At 33.3% G+C, this 21567-nt stretch overlaps 3 protein-coding genes and 2 long non-coding RNA genes across 5 annotated transcripts; all 5 read left to right on the forward strand.

Annotated features, from left to right (window-relative positions):
* Positions 1–812: 812 nt before the first annotated feature.
* Positions 813–4465, forward strand: LOC145162649 (cysteine-rich receptor-like protein kinase 2). Its single transcript, XM_079081730.1, has 8 exons — positions 813–1248; positions 1362–1759; positions 2079–2201; positions 2349–2476; positions 3037–3247; positions 3328–3559; positions 3652–3811; positions 4144–4465. Exons 1-8 carry the CDS (start codon positions 851–853, stop codon positions 4408–4410), a joined length of 1917 nt encoding a protein of 638 aa, XP_078937856.1. The 5' UTR covers positions 813–850; the 3' UTR covers positions 4411–4465.
* A 1248-nt stretch (positions 4466–5713) lies between these two features.
* LOC145164128 (uncharacterized) lies at positions 5714–6427 on the forward strand. Its single transcript, XM_079082851.1, has one exon. It carries the CDS (start codon positions 5714–5716, stop codon positions 6425–6427), a length of 714 nt encoding a protein of 237 aa, XP_078938977.1.
* Positions 6428–16591: 10164 nt separating this feature from the next.
* On the forward strand, positions 16592–17492 carry LOC145164129 (2-alkenal reductase (NADP(+)-dependent)-like). The gene is made up of 3 exons (XM_079082852.1): positions 16592–16709; positions 17196–17363; positions 17452–17492. Exons 1-3 carry the CDS (start codon positions 16592–16594, stop codon positions 17490–17492), a joined length of 327 nt encoding a protein of 108 aa, XP_078938978.1.
* Positions 17493–18845: 1353 nt separating this feature from the next.
* On the forward strand, positions 18846–19676 carry LOC145162650 (uncharacterized). Its single transcript, XR_013739226.1, has 3 exons — positions 18846–19025; positions 19070–19146; positions 19467–19676. It is a non-coding gene; the product is annotated as an uncharacterized LOC145162650 (long non-coding RNA).
* Positions 19677–19789: 113 nt separating this feature from the next.
* Positions 19790–21120, forward strand: LOC145162651 (uncharacterized). The gene is made up of 5 exons (XR_013739227.1): positions 19790–19881; positions 19951–20026; positions 20218–20309; positions 20698–20766; positions 20945–21120. It is a non-coding gene; the product is annotated as an uncharacterized LOC145162651 (long non-coding RNA).
* Positions 21121–21567: the final 447 nt, after the last annotated feature.

Genomic DNA, 21567 nt, shown 5'->3' on the forward strand with positions numbered 1-21567 from the left:
GTACACAATAAATGTAAAAAACAAAATAACCTAGCCATATATATATATATATATATATATATATATATATATATATATATATTCTAATAAATAAATAGGTTGAATCTTCTTTTGACATGTGTCACTTAAATACAATTCTTCATTCCACATATCAAGGAGATATATTAGGCAACACTTCAAAATTCAAATTTACTTTTTCTAATTATATGTTAAATTTGAAATTATAATGACTTTAAATTTTTTTTTTTTTTTTTTATATAATTATAAATTTTTACTATGAAAGTTGAATTAATTTTATAACCCGTGGTTCCCACGGGTTATAAACTAGTATATATATATATATATATATATATATATATATATATATATATATATATATATATAAATTGCATTTTTTTAGTAATGACATTTTATATATATATATATATAAAATTGCATTTTTTTAGTACTGACATTTTTTAATTTTTTGTAAATCGGTTACATGTGCCATTTACGTAATTCACTCTTTTGTCTTTAACACTTTGATAAACAATAACACGTATATGTTATAATACTTGTAATAACATGAACATATTTTATCCATAAATGTTTTTTACAAGTTAAGTCAGACCTCGAAATATTATTGATTGGTCTTTAAAATATGTTTCAACAATAAAAAATTCTCTAAAATTATATATTATCTGTATAAAACTTGCCTTTATATTCTTAAACTACACAAAATCATGAATGCACTTTAAAGCCATCTCCTATAAAGAACGGACGGACCCCCGCCTTGTCTTCTTGATATAGAAACAAGTAATGTCAAACTAAATAGAAACTAAACAATTAAAATTTTAGGAGGTAGGATAGCATGAGACTGAACTCAAATCTCCGGTCATGGTGGTGGGTAGCAAGTGTTCTTGTGATCCTCGTATTAATGGAACGACCAGTGACATCACAGAAGATCGACAGAAATAACACAATGATCAGATGGTATTGTAGTAGCTACAGAGGCATGAACGGACAGGTTTTTCTTAAAAACCTCAACACCACCCTTTCTAGCCTCAGAAAGCAGTTATCCAGAGTCAAAAATTATCACGCAGTCTCGAAGGCTGTGATTAATGGCGAATCGGTTTTTGGTCTAGCTTTGTGCAGGGAATATCTCCCCACTACAGCGTGTCTGTCTTGTTTTGACACCGCTGTTTCTTACATGAAAGTATGTGGCCTGGGGAATGGTGCTCATATTTTCTATGATGACTGCGAGATCAGGTTATTGGGTTAATTTCAGCTTTCGGTATCTAAAGATGTTTAAGATTCGTAGAAATCTGTGTCTGTTTCCTCCTATATTGATAACCTAACCTTCGGAGTTTGTGTTGATGCAGGTATGAAAACAGAAATTTCTACAATGACGCCATCGTGAAAACTAGCATTGCAATATGTGGCAATACAACATCATCATATCCAAAGGAACTGAAGAAAATAGCAAGTGGGTTGCTTTCAGATCTTCAGATCGCAACCCCAAAAACATCAAATTTTTTTGCTGTTTCCACAAGGCAAATTACTGGCAGTAATGCTACAGTTTATGCGGTTGCACAATGTGTCCGCAACATAAGTGAAAGTATGTGTGTAGAATGTTTAAAGATCAGATCTAGATTTTTAGCGGACTGTCTTCCGAGTACATTAGGAAGGGCAATTGATGATGGATGTTTTATGAAGTATTCCGAAACTCCATTTTTCCAATTCAATCAAACAACTGATATCTCAAATCTCTTACAGAACGGTATGACAGTTTTTCTCTTCTAGAACATTATTATTGGATTTCATGACTTCTGATATTTTATAGCTTCGATCTTCTAAAGGTTATATTTTCTATTTTTCTTATTATCACATATATATAAAGTAGAGTTATATCATCATGCTCAAATTTGTTACTAAAAACAGACAAATTTGTTACTAAAAACATATGTATAGACTCTTGTATATGAATAAACCATAATTAAGACTATATATAAAAAGACGACATTACCAGGGATCCACAATTTCATATATTTTTCTTCTTTGTATTGCCAATGCTAATGTAATGATCATGGGGTTGACAGAAAATTCAAGAAATCTAAGATTCATTGTTGGGGGAGTTGTTGGTGGTGTATGCATGTTGTTGTTCATCTTGGCATTCCTCTTTTGGCATCATAGATCGAGAAAGCCAAAACACTCCAGAGAAGGTGAACATACCATTAAGTTTCACTCAGCTAGCATCATTAAAAATGTTGCATGGCTTTTTTAATTTGAGAGCTATGTGATTTTACATCATTAATTACAACTATTACATAATTTAAGTATACTGATTATGTTTAATCTGGAATTATTAGACAAGTCAACTGGAGCAACTGATATGCTGCAAAGGACGACTGTTTATACATATAAAGATTTAAAAATGGCGACAAATAACTTTTCCGACCAAAATAAAATCGGAGGCGGGTTTGACAGGTTGTATAAGGTAATACTTCTGTAGCTCCTGAAACAATCCCACACACCACTCGATACGTGTAAAAGAAACTCTGAACATTAAACTATTGAATACATGCAAACTTCTTTGTAATTTCTCAATCAATTTCTTTATCAGTTATATTAACCATAAATAATGCATGGAGTCGAATTTCTAATAGAAAACAAAATACCTTCAAATCTAGGGTGATCCAAAAGCTATCTGACGCCAATAATGATTAAAATCGATTTATATCTTCATAAAGTAACTAAATTTCTAACTACGGATTTTTATGAAACCCTTAAAATACTATCTCATATGTAGGGTGCATGCAATTCAAAGTCATGACCTCTAGGTTCTAGGTAGCTTATTATTAGAAAATCCTGGTCACTTGGAAAATATCAATCCTACATTATTCTATACACATTTTAATTACAAAAATAAATGTTAGAAAGAATTGTACAAGTAGTGACCAATACAGTAAACTTTCATTATTAATTAAGAGTTAAGAGGGGCAAGTTTTATTTATTTATTTATTTATTTTGACTTCTTGTGTATATGGCATGAACCAGGGTGTTCTTAAGGATGCAAATACTGTTGCAATAAAGAAAATAGAAATAGCATCTACGAGTGGAAAAGGTTACTTGGATGGTGAAATCCAAATCATCAGTAATGTTCATCACCGCTATCTCATTCGTCTCCTTGGATATTGTCGTAAAGGGCGACACCTGTATCTTGTCCTTGAGTACATGGAAAATGGTAGCCTTGATAAATTTCTCTACGGTAAGTTAAAACCGTTGTCCTTAATTAGTTATTAAAATGGTCTTCATTCTGCACTAATTAAGAATTTTTTTTTTCATTAGGTGATAAAAGGGGAACCTTAAATTGGAGACAAAGATTCGACATAATATATGGTACAGCTAGGGGACTTGCATATCTACATGAACAGTACCATGTTAAAATCATTCACACAAATATAAAATCCAGCAACATTTTGTTGGACAATGTATTTCAGCCGAAAATTGCAGATTTTGGGCTAGTAAAACTATTGCCACAAGATAAGACACATCTCAGCACCAAAGTTACGGGCACCTTGTACGTCGATTTAGCTATAATGTTCTTACTAATCCCATTTTTCTCTTGCATTGATTGTGAAACCTAAATAATTGTTACGATTCTTTTACTAGGTCTAATGGCTATATAGCACCAGAATATGCAAATAATGGGCAGTTGTCTGAGAAAGTTGATATTTACAGCTTTGGTGTTGTTATCCTTGAAATCATCAGTGGAAAATGGTGCAATGACATGCTTGAAAATGAATCTGCCACACCGAACCTTGTTGATCTTGTAAGCATCTTGGGTTAAGCTATAAACTTGTTCTCTTCTTTAGTACATATTGAGATTTCCTTTGATAGTTATGCAACTAATATTTTAGTTTTTTCATCCATGTTGAGCTTTCCCAGTTGGTTGGGGCTTTCTGCAAATAACCTAATTGTATTGAGATCAAATCGCACCCTTGGTCTACAATATGAGTCACAAAGGGGGTGAAATCCCCCTACTTAATATTGTAGTGCAACTTTCAGCCGTTAAAAGTGCACCAATTTATTTTAAAACTCGGACTTGGTTTGCTGAGCCATTCTAGATCAGTTTTAACCTTTCTTCTTTATCATTTATGATAGGCAAGGAGTCTATATGATAATGAAATGCATTTGAATATCATCGATGGTACACTAGACCAAAATGAATATGCAATAGAAGATGCAAAGAAAATCGTGGAGATAGCCTTGATGTGCACACATTCAACGGCTTCAGTGAGACCAACAATGTCCGATGTGGTTATACTTTTAAGCGAACATTCATTTAGTATAAGGCGTCCCATGAAGTCTACAATCGATGATTGTGATATAAAGATTCAAGTGGATACCTCTATTTCCACTTCAAAATAGGAGACAAATGGTACATCTTCCACATATGGATCTCCAGGCGACTAGTCATTTCGAAAGCCACTATTATTCGTGCTTTGTGTGCATTAACATCTAAACACCCTATTCCATTTTAGTTTAAATTTGTATTTACGATAATTTGGTCATTTGACAATAATGTTAATTTTATGCACATTTTTCTTTTAATTTCGTTGCACTACCACTTCAACAATTCATTATTAGCATTTTTAATTACATAATCGAAAAAAATTGTTGAAAATGTATGAACCAATATTGCAAAATCATATACAAACAAAGATTACACTTCCTTAGAAATAATATAGAAATGCATAAAATTTATATATTAAATATTGTTGATTGATCGATTCCAAAACAGTTAACAAATCAAGCACAACGGAAGAAAAAACAATTTTTTATATTTTAGTTATCCTCACAAACGGATCCAGTTAGACCTATAATGTTGCAACATTAAGAGAGACGGGTGTGGGCAATGAAGGTTCCCGTTATTAGTGACATGGCACCTAATAACGGCGCCATAACGGGAGGAACACCGCCCCCCTAGCCGTTATTAGGTGTTATGGTATAACGCGTTATGACCACAATGGGAGGTAACGTACGTGATTTCTTGTGTTTTTTGCTTCAACGACTATAATTTTGACCGTTTGAAACAAACGGTAACATAAAAAAAATCAAGTTTTATATATATACTATCACATAACCTATATTATTTTTACCTACAAAACACATACTTCTCTACAACGATGATAATGATCCGGCCCATCCGTACAACGATGATAATGACGAAGACGATTTGTTCGTGAGTATGATGTACCGGTATTATACAGACAACCTACTACAGCCAGATCCAGCTCCATTACTCATGCGACGTGCGGCGTTAAATAGAGATCGTGAGGAAGGGCATAGACGGCTAGTTAACGATTACTTTGCGTAAAACTGTGTCTACCAGCCAAGCGATTTCAAAAGAAGATTTCGTTTGCGAAAAAATGTCTTTGAAATGATAGCCAACGCTATGGAAGCAAGGTATCGTTTGATTCAACTTTTATAATTTACAAAATGTCACTTTTAGATAAAATAAATACAATTTTTACATGTTTAATATTTATTTAGGTATCGTTTGTTTCAACTTTTATAATTTATAAAATGTCACTTTTAGATAAAATAAATACAATTTTTATATGTTTAATATTTATTTAGGTATGAATTTTTCCAAATGAGATATGATGCTAGAGGCAAACAAGGCTTCACAGGGTTGTAATAATGTGTTACTGCAATTAAACTTATGGCAATGGGGGAGTCGTCCGATTCTGTTGACGATTATATGAGAATGTATGAGAGGACCGCACGAGAAAGTTTGTATTTATTGGCAAGAGGTGTTGTCGAAACCTTCGGTGACCAATACTTGCGCAAACCTTCGTTGCATGATATGCAACAACTATATGCGGCGCATGAAGAAAGACATAGTTTTCCGGGTATGCTTGGGAGCATTGACTGCACACACTGGAAATGGAGAAATTGCCCCGTGGCGTGGAAAGGCCAGTGTTCGAGCGGTCATCATGGAGCGCCTTCGTTGGTATTAGAGGCTGTTGCTTCACAAGATTTATGTATTTGGTATGCTTTTTTCGGGGTTGCGGGTTCTAACAACGACGTCAACATTCTCGATCAATCACCAATATTTGACGATCTTTTGTCAGGAAAAGCCCCGGATGCTCCTTTCACAGTGAATGGAAATGAATATAAGTTTGGGTATTACCTTACAAACGGAATATATCCACAATATTCCACGTTTGTGAAGGCGTTTCGACACCCAATAGATCCAAGGGACAAATATTTCAAGAGACGACAAGAAGGAGCACGTAAGGACGTTGAACATGCTTTTGGGGTTTTGAAATCAAAATCGCACATAGTTGAACATGCGGCGAGACCTTATGAGTTAGATACTCTACGATATATCATGTATGCATGTATCATAATGCATAACATGGTTGTCGAAGATAAATGACGCAATATTGCAACGTATTCGCCTACGGAGCCAAGACATGTACAATTTCAACCAGGGACATCGAAATATTTACATAGAGTGGTTGATATTCAAGATCAGCGAACACACAAGCAACTCCGTGAAGACTTGGCGGATTACATCTATGTTGGTCACGAATATGAACATAAATAGTTTTAGGCCAAAAAATGTAGGTTTTATCATCTTTTTTTTTTTTTTTTGCTTTTTAGGTTTTTAAATGTTTTTGTGTTTTGTTGTAATTTTTTTAATGTTGTTTTTAATTTAAGTTTTATTAAAATTTTATTTTTACTTTTCAAATATAAATAAATAAATAAAACAAATTCGAAATATAGAAAAAAAAAACATCAAAAAAAAATAAAAAATAAAATAGAAAATAATTGGTGTTATCACATGTTATTAGACGTTGCTCATTTCCACCTTGGGTGTTATAACACCCATGTATGAGTAGGAAGCTGACATGACACCTTTTGGGTGTGGTAACATGTAATAACATGTTGCCCACACCTAGTAGTCTAAATCATATGATGGCTAGAATATACCTTAATTATATGGTTCTTCAATTTCGGAGAAGAGTAGTCGAAATAGGTTAATTACCTCTACATATATCGAAGTTGATCTCTCATTTGCTTCGTTTGAAACTGTGGAACAAAACGAAGAGAAGGAGACACTAGTAAAAGGGTATGGGAGCGAGTAGACAAGAGTTTTGCCTAAGCATATGATTCCCCTTTGAAACTAAGTTACTAAGTAAGCTTTTGCAAGACTGTTTATTTATTTATTTATTTATTTTTTGAGCCAACATATGCAACACAATCTATTAAAAATTAAATGTGTTGTAATCAACCAAACTCTTTTATTTAGTTAATAATAAATAAACATTTTTATCTATTCATTTCTCTTTTGATCAATACAAAATAAACAACTATTACTTACTTATTTGTTTTAGTTTAATACTAGAGAAATGGCCTTTAACTACGATACACATGATTTATGATAGAAAAAAACGTATGACATAAAAATAATGTCATCTTCAATGAAATCTAAAGTATTTACGATAGTCACTCGTAAAACTATGTCATCTTAATTTTGTATTCCATCTTATAAAATATCTTCTTTTATTCTTTAATCGATTGACACCCCCCTCCACCCCCGCTTTTGCCAATTTCTCCTAGTTAGGGTTAAGTGTTTGTGGTGAAATGATCGACATTGCCTCCTGCTTCTCTTTAAATTTTCGACCTTCATGATTCTCTTGATTTCTGTTAATTAGGCTAAGTGTTGGTAGTGATAGAATCGACCTTGCCTCTCACTTCTCCTAAATCAGTTGACCCTCCCGCCTCTCCAGTCCAGTGTAGAGGTGGAGGTGGAGGCGGAGGCACAACTTGGAAAGCAGAAGGCATAAAATCCAAAAACACAATGGATGCATTCGTATTGAAGAGACATAGAGTGTGCTAGGGGTGCAAAAGCTTTGTATCTATGTCATTCGTAAGCATATTTTTCCCAATTCGATGTCTCTTGTTTCTTTTGATACGAAAAGTGAACTTAAATCTTTAAATTATTCTTAATGGTTTTTAATATGATTTTGATTAAGCGGACTTTTGTAACTGATATAGTAATTATGCCAAATATGTTAATGATATATTGTAGGAGGTGTTAGTTCTGAAATAATTCCACATTCCTTGAGGTAGTCGTGGAATTTCATACTAAGATACTCACCACCTCTATCAGATCTGAGCATCTTGATCTTCCTACCCAATTGATTCTCGACTTCATGTTTGAACTCTATGAACTTTTCAAAGGTTTCAGACTTATGCTTGATTAAGATATATCCATATCTGCTATAATCATCAGAAAAAGTCACATAGAATCGATTTGCATCCGTTGTGGTGGATCTGAAGGGTCCACACATGTCTGTGTGTATGAGATCCAACAATCATTCACCTCTTTCACAAGAACCAGTGAAAGGTGATTTAGTCATCTTTCCAAGTAAACAAGACTCGCATGTATCATCTGACCTTAAGTCAAATGATGCCAACACTCTATCCTTTTGGAGTTGGGCAATGCGCTTCTTGTTGACATTTCCAAGACGACAATGCCACAAGCATGCTTTGTCTAAGCCATTAGATGAATCAATATGCAAAACATTATTACCTAAATTGTCTACAACCATCACAGTTTCATACACGCCACCACAAGGTAATGTTTCGAAATAAAATACACCATTATAATAATCATAAATAGATCTATTCTCATTATCAAAAGAATATGTAAAACCTTGTCTGTATAAACCATGAAATGAAATAATATTTCTTGTCATTTCTGATTAATAGCAACAATTTTTCAAATCTAAACATAACCCACTACTAAGCACTAAAGAATAAACACCAATCATGGTAACAAGCGACAATCTCCTATCGCATTCATCTTCCTATGCTCCACATCCTCACTTCTTTTTAGTTCATGCAAGTCAAAACAAATGTGAAAACCACATATTGTATTAAGGACCCAAGAATTCGAATATGATGAGTTTTTAGATAGGATAGTGTAAATACCTGTCGAAGTTGGCTTAACCTTTCCATCCTTTATCTCTTGCAAGTACTTGGGGCAGCTTCGTTTCCAATGCCCCTTGTCATGGCATTAAAAGCAAGTAGCATCCTTAGAATCAGAGGCAGGGGGAGCTTCAGAACTAACTTTTCCTTTGGGTCCATTACTTGAGGACCCGACCTGAGACTTTCCCTTCCAGTTCTGTTTTGAGGGGGCTTTCCTCTTCTTCCCTTCCCTTTCCCAATGGCCAAGACGGGAGCAGCAGCAGATCGAGTGAAGGCAATACTCTTTCCCTTCATTCCACTTTCAGAAGTTCTCAGCAAGCTTGGAAGTTGACTCAATGTAGTTTCTTCCTTGTTCAAATGATAAGTAATAACGAACTGATCATAACAGCTAGGCAATGAGAGCAAGACTATGTCAATAGCCAATTCCTCATCGAAGTTCACATTGAGTTTCAACAGACGATCCACATAACGTTGCATGCGTTGCAAGTGCGTCGTGACAGACTCTCCATCCTTCATCTTGCTAGTAATGAGGGACTTGACTATCTCTTATCTCTCTTGACGAGCTCGTTGATGGTACTTTTCCATCAAGTCCTTGTTCATCTCATACGGCCAATAGTCCTCATAGAACCTTTGTAACCCAGGATTCATAGTAGCCACCATGATGCATGACACTTTGGTCGCATCATTGCAATGTCTCGTATACTAAGCTATTTCTTCAGGAGTAGATTTTGTTTCATCAATCTCGTTCAGCTCCTTTTCGAGCACATATTCCTTGTCCTCGAAGCGTAAAGCCATCTTGATGTTGCGTATCCAATCATTATAATTAGTACCATCAAAAGTGACTGTTGAGCAGATGCTTAAGAGCGAGAAGTGGTTGGAGTTGTTGTTGGAGGAACCAGAAGCGTTGTTGGAAGTTGACATCTGAAAAGGAAAAAGGACAAGTTTTGATTAGATAAAGAAATCCTTAATATAACACCCAAATGAAATATTAAGGCTAAGACCCAACTAAATAATTCACAATTCAGAAAAGGGATGTCGTAATCTAATTGAAAATTATTTAAAGGTTGGTAAATGATGATTTACCAATTTCACCACGAAAAAAACGAAATTTAAATGAATTAGGTTTTAAATGAAATTCCTAGATCTTTTGAGATTCATTGAACTATTCAATGGCATGTTTAATCTCGATTATGCTCTTTCCATTTGTGACTGGGATACCGAGGATCCCCAACAAGGTGTGAATAACCAAGCAAATTAGCTTGGTACTCTCGATGTCATTTATCACCTAATTAATGTGTCGGTTAACCACACACGCTCCATTAATCAATGATAATTTACGAGACACCATTTCCACCCTTTATAAGTCCATATTAGTGTGTCGGTTAACCACACACGCTCCGCTAATGAATTTTATACATTGCAATGTGCAATTTCATGGATTAGCATCAAATTCACATTTTCCTAAAGTAAGATTGAGAATTTAATAAAAACATTTAGTTATTTTATTTATTTCATTATACTTATTAATGAGAATTAAGTGTCCTATCAACCTCGTTCGGCTAACGACCCTCCACCAATCAAGGAAGCATTGGGTGAGAGTGGACACTCATTCAACTACCATTTTATAGGCAGTTTCATTATACCTCCCTTATAGATCGGCTTTGTGAATGATGTGTACTAGCGGTTCGACTGACTTGTCTTATACGTATAGTAATATTTAAACCTTTAATATTACATAGAGTATAAGGGTGTATCCATTAAATTAAACAAATTAATTTAACCTAATCCCTTACCCCCTAGATTTCGAAAACTTGGGAGGGATATTCAAAATCTTTAATTATCTAATTATACAATTAACAAGATAATTACCAAAAATAACAACCCACCCAAAAACCCTAGATTTCGAAATCTTTACTTGGGGTGGAAGGCAAGGCTTTCAATCCTTGCCTTATTTTCGAAAACCCTAGGGTTAGGAAACCCTAGATCTTGAAAATTAGGAGGTCAAAGGAAAGGGTTTAAAAACCCTTAGCAATTTTCGAAAAACAGGGTTATAAAACCCTAATTTGCGAAAAACCAAGGCCTAGGGTTTAATTTCCATAAACCCAAATTTTTTCAAATTCAATCAATTGCATCAAATCTAATTGAAAACAAAACCAATAGCTCTGATACGACTGATGGGTTTTGAGCATACAAACAATCCTATGTGTGCATGCAACCCTAAATATTTGGATCTATGTTTTCTCTATTAGACATACAAGCATTGAACACAAAACAAGAAAACCTAGCATGCTTCTACAATTTTTGAAATTAACAAAAACAAGGATTAGAACACATACCTTTATTGGTATATTGTAATAACAATGGATTCCTTGAATATCTTCACTTTGAGAACAAGTGTCACAAGTGTAACACCTCTAATGGCTCACAAACACACCAAGAAAGAAGATGAGAGATGAGAGGAGAGAGGAGGGAAGTTCCTCAAAGTTTCGGCTCTTCTAGGGTTTCTAAAAGATGGCCGAAACCTAGAGGGCGAGGCTCCTTTTATAGTTTAGGTTGCTTAGTCCCAAAGCTAGGGTTTGCTGGAGGAAACCCTAATTTCCTGCTTAAGGCCTAAGCAGCCCATGGATTCCCCTTCACAAGGATTTGGACGAAAATCCTTAGGGCCTCCCTAAAGCTTTCGTCCAACCCTCTTTAGGGTTGTCCAAGAGCCCAAAACCACAACTATTAATTAATTGCTAAATAGCCCCTATACTTTTAATTAACTCCTTTAATCCCAAAATTAATTCCAAATTAATTTATGATTAAATATTATTTAAATAACATGATTTCTAATTAATATGTTATTTTCATAACATATTAATAAATCATTTATTCCAATTTATTATTCAAATAATAAATTTAATCTCTCACTCCAAAAGTCATCATGTTTAGTTGCTAGTATGAAGGCAACCCAAAAGGAACGTGCTACTATCAATTCAAGTACATACCAATTATAGCTATGGGCTTAGACACATAATCCAACAATATAAACTAGCAATAATAGTCTACTTTGAACAATCTAGTACATTTTTAAATTTTTTTATATTTTTGCGTTAGGACTAGTTTTCTAGTGTTGTGTGGGATGATTCATGAAGAACTCTAAGATTTGGTTTAGCTAATATGTTATAGTGTATTTGTGGCTTCCCAGTTCTGGTGAAATCATGAGACAAAAACGCGACCTTGTGTAGTTTGAGAGACATAATATGTTTTCCTTTGTGAATTCCATGTTCCAAGTATTATATGTTTAATTTATGCACTTTGATTCTAGTTATATATAAAATTAATTAACAATTCAGGAGTGAAGTTAATCTGTGGTCTTTGAGACTCGGTGAGTATTCCCCTAGGGATATTTATATCTATCCAACTATTTGTAAAAACTTGGATGGATAGTAAGAAAATTGTTACATGGGTTTCATCCAAAGTTATAGGTCCCATTAGTGGCTTAAGGAATTCCGAGTACCTCAATGAATTTCTTTGAAAGTCATGAACTATAGTATAGTAAAGATAAAGTAAAAGTATTGTTTGTTTAATTGTGATAGTTGAAGTTGAAGTTATGAAAAAAAAAAAACAAAAAACAAAAAAAAAATGGAAAAGAGAAAAGGTTCCACATAATATGAGTTGTAATGAAGTATAGTTATATTTTAGGATAATTATATTTTATACTACCTCCATCCCATATTTATTATCTATTTTTTACTTTTAAAGTCTTTATTCTTCAACTTTGACCTTAAATATTTTTATTTGTGTTATATATTACTTGATGAAGCTTATAAAATGAAAAGATATTTAAAACACATTCCATACATATATTTTGCATCAAGTATTATATATCAATAATAAAAATATTTAAGGTCAAATTTGAAGAATAAAGACTTCAAAATTCAAAAGTGGACAATAAATATGTGACGGAGGGAGTAGTATTTTTCTTTTTGAAGTGGAGTCGCTTGGAATTTGGCAATAACTTTTGAAATGAATGGGGGTAAATAAAGGGCGTAGGTGGTAGGAATACCAAAAATGAATGTTGTTCAAAATAAGTCGGAAGCGTTTATGAGGATTGTGAGTATTTAGGATTTGGGAGGTACTTAGAATTTCTTAGACACAAATACATGCATTGAGGTGAGGCATAATTAGTGAGCTTTAATTGGATTGTTTTGTATGATATAGGTAGGCAATGTTTTGACGTGACATACTGAAATAAGTTTTTCTTAGGGACAATCAAAAGACAAGTGTGGGGTATTTTGATATTGACATATTTATATACATATTATGGGCTAATACCCTTTTGTTTTCGTTTAGATGAGATGAACCCTAATACTATGTGTTGATTTCTATTTTTATGGATTATTGAAGTTGGATTTAGCTTATGTTTGATAGATCTTCATAGCATGTTAAAAGTTCATATCTTTATTCCTTTCTCATCAAGTTTTTTTTTATTTATGTGGCCATTCATCGCATGAACTTGTTTATCTTAGTTATTTATGATCATTAAATTTCTAGAGCTAGAGGTTGATCATACCCTACTATAACTAGTAAAGTTAGTTGCTTAATTGTGTTAAAGAGCATTATTTGATCATAATAATTGCTTGATTGTCTAATTTTGATCATGGATAGATAATTCTTAGATTTATTCATTCATAGACAAAAGAGATTTTATAATCAATAAGTGTTCTTAATTTGCATGATCATTATGGTTAAGGTTCATAAACTGTAACAACCTGTTATTCTCAAGTATGTAAAAGTCAACCTAAGGTCAACAAAAGTCAAACATGTCAAATAAAAGTCAAAAGTTTATTGATATATATAAACCTTTTATTATAAAAGTGTTGCAAAAATGTAAGTTAATTGTGAGGACCGCAAACTCTCGCATAGAACCACTAAGCCTCGGACCGAAAACAATTCCCAACCGAAAACCTTCACATGACCTTATTCCCTTCGGACCGAAAATTGTTCTCGGCCGAAAACTCTCAGACCGCAAACCCCCTTGGTGGGTTTCCTTTTTCGGCCAAAAACCCTTATGCCGACTCCCTTTTTCCTTCATATTTAAGCAACCTCTTCCCATTTCTTACTTCCAGTGAATGAGATTTCCTTCATTTCTCTCAAATATTAGCCATTTTCTTTCACTTCTAAGAACAAAAACAAATTCAAAGAGTATTTTGCTTCTATATTATTACAAGTTTTGGTAAGTTTTTATTATAAGACTTATGATTATACAAACATATATAATTCGTGTATCAATTTAATCACACTTTTTACGTGATTAAAATCATTAGGATAACGATATCTTTCCTGTGTTCTAACCCGAAGTCATTATTTTCTACCCGTTAACAAAACCGTTATCACACAAAAGGTGAGTTCATACCCCAACATTTTCATGATTTTTCACTATTTTAAGGGGGAATACAAGTGTAACACAATAAAATTTGTGTTAATACCTTAATGTTTTCAATATTTTATTAACTGTTGCCGTTATTAAAATTATATACTTATATATGTATAAATTTATATAATTAGGATTCAACAGGCTTAGAATTGATAATTTGACTCTATTTCCTGTTCTTTGTTTGGTTGTGGGCTTGGGGTAGAATTATTTATTCGACTGTCTATTTAATCACAATTATATAAATATTATATTTATATAAGTATAAAAAGATTTCAAACTCGTTAAACAAAAATTATAAATTTTGCAAATTGTTTTATACCATTTGGACATAAATGTTGAATTTCACGGAAACAATCGTATTACAAATTTTACAAATTAAACAAAGGTTATAATTTCAGTAAAAACACAAAAATATAAACTATAATAGGTATAGTTTATGGAACTTACATATTACATTTCAAAGCTCAGAATACAATTTGAATCATATGCACTACTTTACATACTCAGAAAACATGATGGAAAACAAACAAATAAACTATAATAAATATAGTTTATGAGATGTACTTACAATTTATTCATTTCAAAGAAACTTTTCATTATTCTACACGTAACCGTCAATATAGCATTTGTGAGACACACTTCAAGTACTTATCTAAGTACCAACCAAGTCCTGAAATTATAACCAGAGTCTCCAGGAGGGAGAGCGTGACACTTGTGAATAGATCTATACGGGACTGACAATCCCGCACCAGAGCTGCTTGCAATAGCTAGGCCGGCAGGCCATCTTAGGTCATCAAGCATGGTTATAATAACTCACAATTTGGTATTGAATAATATGATTAGTGTATGAATAAGTAAACAACTTCACATAGTTTTATTTAATAATAAAACTATAATAAAATATCTTACAAGTATAACTGGTAAAACTAGACAGTTACAAATACCCAGTTTTCATACAAGTACAAATATGGAACATTATTTCAGTATAGAGAAAACACATTTTTCATGGTTTTATATGGACGATAACTACATTATACTATTTCAGAGTACAATAACATTTACACGTTTTTAGTACAATACATTACAATATAAAATATAGGATTTTCTGGGAAAACATACTTACATTTTTATGGAACAAACTACAGATTTCAAATACAAACATGCTTATGAACTCACCAACTTAATTGTTGACACTCTTTTCAAAACTAGTTGTATTCTTAGGAAATCACACTACTAGAAAACAACCCTTTAATGACACGCGAACAAAGACACTCGGTGATTTACGATACGTATTTTTTGTGTGTCCTAAAAATGATGTCGAATTTCCAAAATTTGAAGGATAGAGGACGCGCATTTATGCGCGCCCTAAAATTTGTGTCCAAAAAAAAACTACAAACACGGAGGGCACCTAAATTAAATGAGTGTCGTATATATATGTCGTTTTATAAAATTTTATTACGCGCTCCCTCCTTAATAACTAAGGGGCCGGCGGGAAACAAAATCCCCAAATTTTTTGAAGACTTGTTCATTCTCTCCTCTCCAACAATCGACGACTTTCATTTTCTATCTCCCTTCTCTCGGAAACCCTAGCAGCCACCACTACCAGAAATATGGTTTTATGTTGGATTAAAAGGTATATATCACTCTTCTTGAAAGGACTGTGAATAAGGAAGAGTTGGTCAGGAAATTCACTCGATCTTCTGCCACTCTCGTGTTTTCAACACATAAAATACATACAAACCTCGAAGAGAAATTTCAAGTTTTTGAATAAGAAACTGAGATGCTTTCTTCTCTGTCTCCGATGATGGGAAGAGCCCTCAAAAGCCATTGTGATTTCAAAACAAACCCCTACCCCCTAGAGTCCGGACGCTTCTTCTCTTTCGACATCACATAAAATCTAGGATTTCTACTTCTTCTATCCCTTTGATTTTGTCCGAAAAATCCACCATTCTTAGTTTCTCGCCCTCAAATCCACCGTATTTCACCTCTTGCCCCTTTCAGGCATATTTTAATTTATAATATAAGAAATCCGACATTTTCTCAGTTGATTTTGATTCTTTGGTCAACGGAGAAGATAAAACCTGGAAAGAAAGATTCAGAGACCTACACATGAGAGATTATTTCTGTTGTTTTTGGAGTTGCCAACATATTCGCATAGTAATCTAGTCCTTGTTAAGCAGGAAAATGGAAGAAGTGAGAAATCAAAAGGTGATCTTTAAGGATTACGTTAATGGCTTCCCCAAGGAATCAGACTTGATCCTTACAACTTCTGCCACCGTCCCCCTCCAGCTCCCGCCACAAGGTTCCAATGGCGTCCTCCTCAAGAACCTTTATCTCTTTTGTGATCCTTATATGTGTGGTCGAATGACCAAAACTGAAGGCTGTTAGGTTTCTTCCTTTACTCCTGGATCGGTATGAACTCTGCTCTCATTTCTAACTTTCACTTTTTGCAATTTTGGGGAAAACATATTGCAATTGAAAAATCTGTCGTTAGGATTGTGCTTTTCTATTCGAAATGAATTGGGACACCCAAACATTTGTATATTCCAAGTGTAAAATTTGAATTAGAGCTCTCAATCTTTTCAATTGAATCAGAGCACTCAATCTTCTTCCTAATCTTTACCTTTCTGAGTGCATTGGCTTGCAATGAATCATTTTAAAAGAAGGGTTTAAGTTGTCCAATATCTTTCATTTCAAAAACAGCATATAAGTTCTCTTCTTTCTTCTAGAAAATCTCTTGTGATGATCAAATTATCATTTAGCTTTTGTAACTTGCAACTGATAACAGGATATGGAGTAGCTAAAGTTGTAGAATCAGGGCATTCAAACTTCAAGAAAGGTGATCTAGTTTGGGGATTCACTGGATGGCAACAATACAACATTATCACAGCTCCTGATATCCTAGTCAAGATTCAACATACAGATGTCCCTCTTTCCTATTATACAGGAATCCGTGGTATGTTTTCTATTTAATTAAGGATATTTAAGATTCTATAAATTAGGGATTTTGAATTTTGTAAAATGATTTTGTTTTTTTTTTTTAGTGACTTGTGGTTTACACTTTCTCTGTAGAAATCTGACTTAAACTTGTATTAGGTTGTTTCTAGATTCTTGATGCACGCCCATTGTTTGATGTAATGTCAACAACACTTTAGAAACTACCACCTAGTAGTATTGTTGCTAGGTCAACTACTGGATCAATGATCATTCTTGCACACATGATTGTTGTAGCATCTGTTTCCTTAAATTCATAACAGGTGAGCATAATCATCAAACTTTTTTTTTTCAAAATTAAAGTTTACTTTTCTAAAACCTCTCTTATACCAGGTGTTCCCTGAGGATCTTCTTCTTCAACTTTTGAAACTAATGCTGCATCCAGATGTTGAAATATGTTTGATTGGAAAGTAAATATTTTCTGTTCTTTTCATTCCAAATTCTAACCATTTGCGGCGTGATACCGATGCTTCTACTTCTAATCAAACAAGAAGATGGAGTTCTGATACTGCATCTGTGTTTGCCTCTGTTAAATCTTTACTTGATAAGCTTCATGGAGAAAAAAATGGAAAAGAAATTGTTTGTATTCAAGATGGGGATAACAACACTAAGGAAGAAAGGAAGCATTATGGGTGGGCCCACAAGAAATCCCCAAACTTTTAGAAATTAAGTTCCATTACTGCTGCAAAAATGACATTGTCTGATGTAGTAAGCACCTTTCATCATGTTTTAAATGTTGTTTTCTGAATTAATGAGCACAACAATTAAACTGATATAAGTCATGATTTTTTTACTAACATCTTTGGGGGGGTTAATCTGTAAATTTTCTATAAGGTAGGGACCATTTTTATAATTTTTTAAAACACATGGACCATTTATGTAATTGTTTTTGCATAGGGACCGCATGGAAAGAAACCCAAACAAAAAGTGATTCTGATGAAACTTCGGGTCTCTACATAATGTAAAGCATGAACTTTATTCCCATTTACTATTACTTTTCAGTTTCATTTCTCTGATAATTCTTGTTTTTCACATTGCAGATGCACGATGGTGTCCATAAACATTGCAGTTTATCTCTTTGAAATTGCAAGTCCAATAAAGAACTCGGATCTTGAACTCTTTTCACTTCCAGCACTCTAGGTGGAGTCTGTTGACACCAATGTTTCTGGTAGAAGATTGACTAATGGTTTTGTGCCATTTATTTATTTTTATAAAAAGCTCTAACGATTCATATAAATGACAAAAAAATTATGTAAATGTAATCAAGAATAGTAACAACAAGAACTAAAATGTATCTATCACAACACACGGGGATTCTTCATATTGGGCTTTGCTCACATTTGGTCCACAAGTTTGTAGGGCGTATGGCCCGTTTACCTTTTATAAAAAGAAATGAAGTTGTAAAAAGGAATTTGACAAGCTTTCTTCATACCCCTGCTAAGAAACCTGCCGCTGCAACCAAGAAGAAGTTGTAAAAAGGAATGAAGAATATGTAATGCAGAATAGAGATTTTATAAAAAATGAAGAATCTATGCAGATGAATGATATGGAAGTGCTGAGATTAGCTAAAGTTGTTGAAGAGATGAAGTCAATAGTCAAAGGAATCGAGTCAAATCTTACCGAGGTCGGTTTTTTTTTTAAAAAAAAGTGTTGTGTTGATTTCCTCAGGCTAAAGCAACTATTTTACATTTAACAGAAGAAAAAAGATGGCTACTGAAGAGAAATACTTCTTACAGGGAGAATTGGTAAATTCATTCGTTTATCCATTTATTATCCTTGAAACTAAATTATTTAACTTGTCTGAGGTTTTTGTTATGCTAAATTTGTTGATATTGAAGTTTTTACAAAGTAATCCCTTGATTTGTTAAACAAAGTAGAGAGAAAAAAATGTCAGAACATCATGAAACAACACAAGATTCATTTGACATGTGATTATTGTATTGGTTGCCTAAATAATATAAAAGTGACAGCATATAGTCTTGTTAGCTATATAATATGTGAGTGTATATTCTTTTTGACTTAATGCATAAAATAGTAAATGACTGATTTAGCCTTGTTGTTGCAGGATTTGCTGAGAAGTAAGAGACATAGGGCACAGGTGGGATTTCCATTGCTGTTTGTATTAAGACTTAATATGCTAAAATGCATTTTAAATATAAAGCAGACATGTTGAATATTTTTATTATACTCCATATATAGAAGAGTGGCTTTTAGATCCATCTGTCTTAACTGATTTTCAAAGATTGCTTGATTTTCTTGCTAGCTTACTTGAATAGCCACGTTCCAAGGTATTCTTTTATTTATTAAGTTGTTGCTTAAAAGTTAATATTTGCTAATTTTTAATGATTTATGCTTTTTTTACAGCCAATACTGTTGAGTGAAGGGGTTGTTCAGATGTTATCTAAAGTTCTTAATACTTCACACAAACTTAATTGGTGCATTCCTGTGTATAGGTCGATTTCTCTACTATCTAATTCTAGGTGAGTTTTTTTTTGTTAATATTTTTCTTAAAAATATCTATTAAGAATAATCTTTTGTTTTGTTTGTAGGAACAATGCAAAGATATTGACAGCAGAGGATGGTTACTGGACAATGCTACTTATTCTCAGTTTGGGCAAATTTCAGGTAGGTTACTACATATTTGGCCCTGATGGTTGGATAAGAATGCTCGCTTTGATGTAGTAATCAGTTTAGTATAGATGATTTTTTATTCTTTATTTTTGGTTGAATTTTACAATACAGTGAGAGAATGTGAAGAATTCATAATCAATATTTTTTTTTCAATTTCATTAAGAGTTTGTCACCTTGTTTTTCAGTATGAACATTTTAAGTTGCAAAATATGATGAGAAGGAAGTTGCTGAGTTAATGGAAATGACTATTTTGCTGCTGTTGAGAAAATGAAAGAAGGTAATTGGTTATGATTGAAGCATACTAACGAGCAAACAAATTGTTTGTTGATTATGGTGAGATTAGGTTATCTTATTCCCCTTCATGTTTCCCTTATATTCCTACTTTTCTTGTTCCTTTAAATATAACATTGTTGTTATATCTAAATTCTCTTAGCCCCAATAAGAGCAAGTTTACTTGTCTTGTTGCCAAAAAAAGCTTTTGAACTTGGTTTGGAGGTACTTTTAGTTTACATTTCTCTAAATATTCTATATATTTATGCTATGTATTCTGTTTGGTTTAACAAGTATTTATTGCTATGTATGTCATGTATTCTTTCTGGTAAGCTTAAGGGTAGATTTTACTTTTTATTTTTTTGTAGTTATATAATTTTATAAATATATTGTAGGTTGAGTAAATTCCGCATGAGCAATTGCCTTCACTCAATGATAAGCTAATGAAGTTCTTGGATCATCTGGTAAGAGGCTTTTCTTTATTATTTATTATCATTGGTAATCTATTCCTTCAATTGTTTTTTGCTATTTTCTTTTTACAGGATCGTACATATTATATCACATCTATTAGTATACATATGCATTTTGATGTACTTATAAATGCTGTTGATTGTGTGATTAATAAAAGCTTTTTTGTTTCAGGTAATGTTCAAGTCATTACTTGCCCTCTACACCCGGTGGACAACAGCCAATTTTTTGACATGAAGGATTTTTTTTGACATGATATCTGAAACAAGGCGTCCCTTAATAGCAATGTAGTATTAGGTTATATAGTTAGGGAAAACCTCTTAATAACAATGTACAATCAGATCCCCTTAATACCAATGTATTACAATTTTTTGACATGATGTTATGGATGAAATTGATTGTTTTGGTATATATTTGTTTCCATATTTTTGTATTATGCGTAAATGAGTATCGTAAAGACGAATCGTAAATGTATATCGTAAATGGTTGCTGAAGTTTATGAAACGCAAATGTGTGTCATCTTCATTTATGACAGGGGTTTTAATGATACACAATGTGTGTCCTAAACGTGTGTCATAAAGTTACGACACGCAAATGCGTGTCGTCTTCCTTTATGACATGGGCTTCATTGATACGCATTACGCGTCGTAAATGCGTGTTGTAAATGTGTGTCGTAAATGCGCTTCGTAAATGCGTGTCATCTATAGACAAAGCGCAAAAGCGTGTCGTCTCTCGTTATGACAGGGTCTTCCTTGACACGCATTTGCGCGTCGTCTGAGCGTTTTACGACACGCATT

This window comes from Lactuca virosa, chromosome 3, assembly GCF_052849685.1.
Source record: "Lactuca virosa cultivar CGN04683 chromosome 3, Lactuca_virosa_CGN04683_v6, whole genome shotgun sequence".
NCBI lineage: Eukaryota > Viridiplantae > Streptophyta > Magnoliopsida > Asterales > Asteraceae > Lactuca > Lactuca virosa.

Coding starts and splice junctions, on each gene's coding strand:
- LOC145164129 (XM_079082852.1), top strand. CDS start 16,592: ATGGAAGAAGTGAGAAATCAAAAGGTGATCTTTAAGGATTACGTTAAT. Junction 16,710..17,195: donor CCTCCAGCTCCCGCCACAAG/GTTCCAATGGCG, acceptor AACTGATAACAG/GATATGGAGTAGCTAAAGTT. Junction 17,364..17,451: donor CTATTATACAGGAATCCGTG/GTATGTTTTCTA, acceptor TTTTTTTTTTAG/TGACTTGTGGTTTACACTTT.
- LOC145162649 (XM_079081730.1), top strand. CDS start 851: ATGAGACTGAACTCAAATCTCCGGTCATGGTGGTGGGTAGCAAGTGTT. Junction 1,760..2,078: donor CTCAAATCTCTTACAGAACG/GTATGACAGTTT, acceptor TGGGGTTGACAG/AAAATTCAAGAAATCTAAGA. Junction 3,560..3,651: donor ACCAAAGTTACGGGCACCTT/GTACGTCGATTT, acceptor TTCTTTTACTAG/GTCTAATGGCTATATAGCAC.
- LOC145164128 (XM_079082851.1), top strand. CDS start 5,714: ATGGGGGAGTCGTCCGATTCTGTTGACGATTATATGAGAATGTATGAG.